This window comes from Anoplophora glabripennis, unplaced genomic scaffold, assembly GCF_000390285.2.
Source record: "Anoplophora glabripennis isolate ALB-LARVAE unplaced genomic scaffold, Agla_2.0 scaffold5034, whole genome shotgun sequence".
NCBI lineage: Eukaryota > Metazoa > Arthropoda > Insecta > Coleoptera > Cerambycidae > Anoplophora > Anoplophora glabripennis.
In genome coordinates this window covers 2,548-3,473 of record NW_019421110.1, presented here as the reverse complement: position 1 = coordinate 3,473, position 926 = coordinate 2,548, and the positions used below count along the sequence as shown (strand labels likewise).

General features: G+C 43.4%; 1 protein-coding gene across 1 annotated transcript; it reads left to right on the top strand.

Moving 5' to 3' along the window:
- Positions 1 to 261: 261 nt before the first annotated feature.
- LOC111692925 (jerky protein homolog-like) lies at positions 262 to 897 on the top strand (the record flags this gene model as incomplete). Its single annotated transcript, XM_023457054.1, has 1 exon — positions 262 to 897. A coding segment is annotated over exon 1 (636 nt), but the record flags the coding sequence as incomplete, so codon positions are not given.
- Between the last annotated feature and the right edge of the window lie 29 nt (positions 898 to 926).

Sequence of the window (926 nt, the reverse complement as noted above, 5' to 3'; positions counted from 1 at the left end):
GTAGAGCAATGTATCACACTGCAAAGATATTGGGAATTACAGTAGGACCACGATTATCCGAGTTCGCTTTAACCGAGGTCGCGATTAACCGAGCTTGCTTGTTACTACGTAAACAACTTGCTTAGCAACAGTGTGTGCGCGCCGCGCCTCCCGCGCACGTCTCACTCACCTCTCTTCAGTCGAGTCGTTGCGCGCGTAGCGTTCAGACGTGTGAATCGCACATTTTTGATACCCAACTCACGACGACGACAACTTCGTACAATGTCGACGCCAAAACGCAAAAGAGTCGTTATTTCTCTTCAAAAAAAGTTGGAGGCACTAGAGAGAATACGTAAAGGTGAATCATTGAAGAAACTAGCATCTGAATTAGGAGTTGGAGAAAACACAGTTGGTGATTGGAAGCGAAACCGCAATAAACTAGAGCAGTGGAAGGAGAAAACATCATCAACCGGGACATCATCGCTAATTGAACGAAAATCCATGAAATCAAGTGACTATGAAAAATTGGGAGATGCGTTATTTTTATGGTTTACACAACAGCGTGATAAGGGAGCTCCGATCTCTGGACCAATTCTACAAGCGAAAGCATTATCACTGCGCACTCTTTTCCCGGAGGAAACGAAACAATTCACAGCAAGCCAAGGCTGGCTCGATAGATGGAAAAAGAGGCATGATATACGTCAGCTCAATATTTGTGGTGAGAAGCTATCTGCAGACAGCTCTGCCGTGATAACATTTAAAGAAAAAATTCAACAAAAAATAAACAACGATGGATACAGCCCAGATCAAATTTTTAACTGTGATGAGACTGGCCTAAATTACAAACTTTTGCCAGCCAAAACCCTAGCATCACGTCAAGAAACATCAGCTCCTGGTTACAAACGTAGCAAAGAAAGGGTAACAATTTTAGCATGCAGCAATGCTTC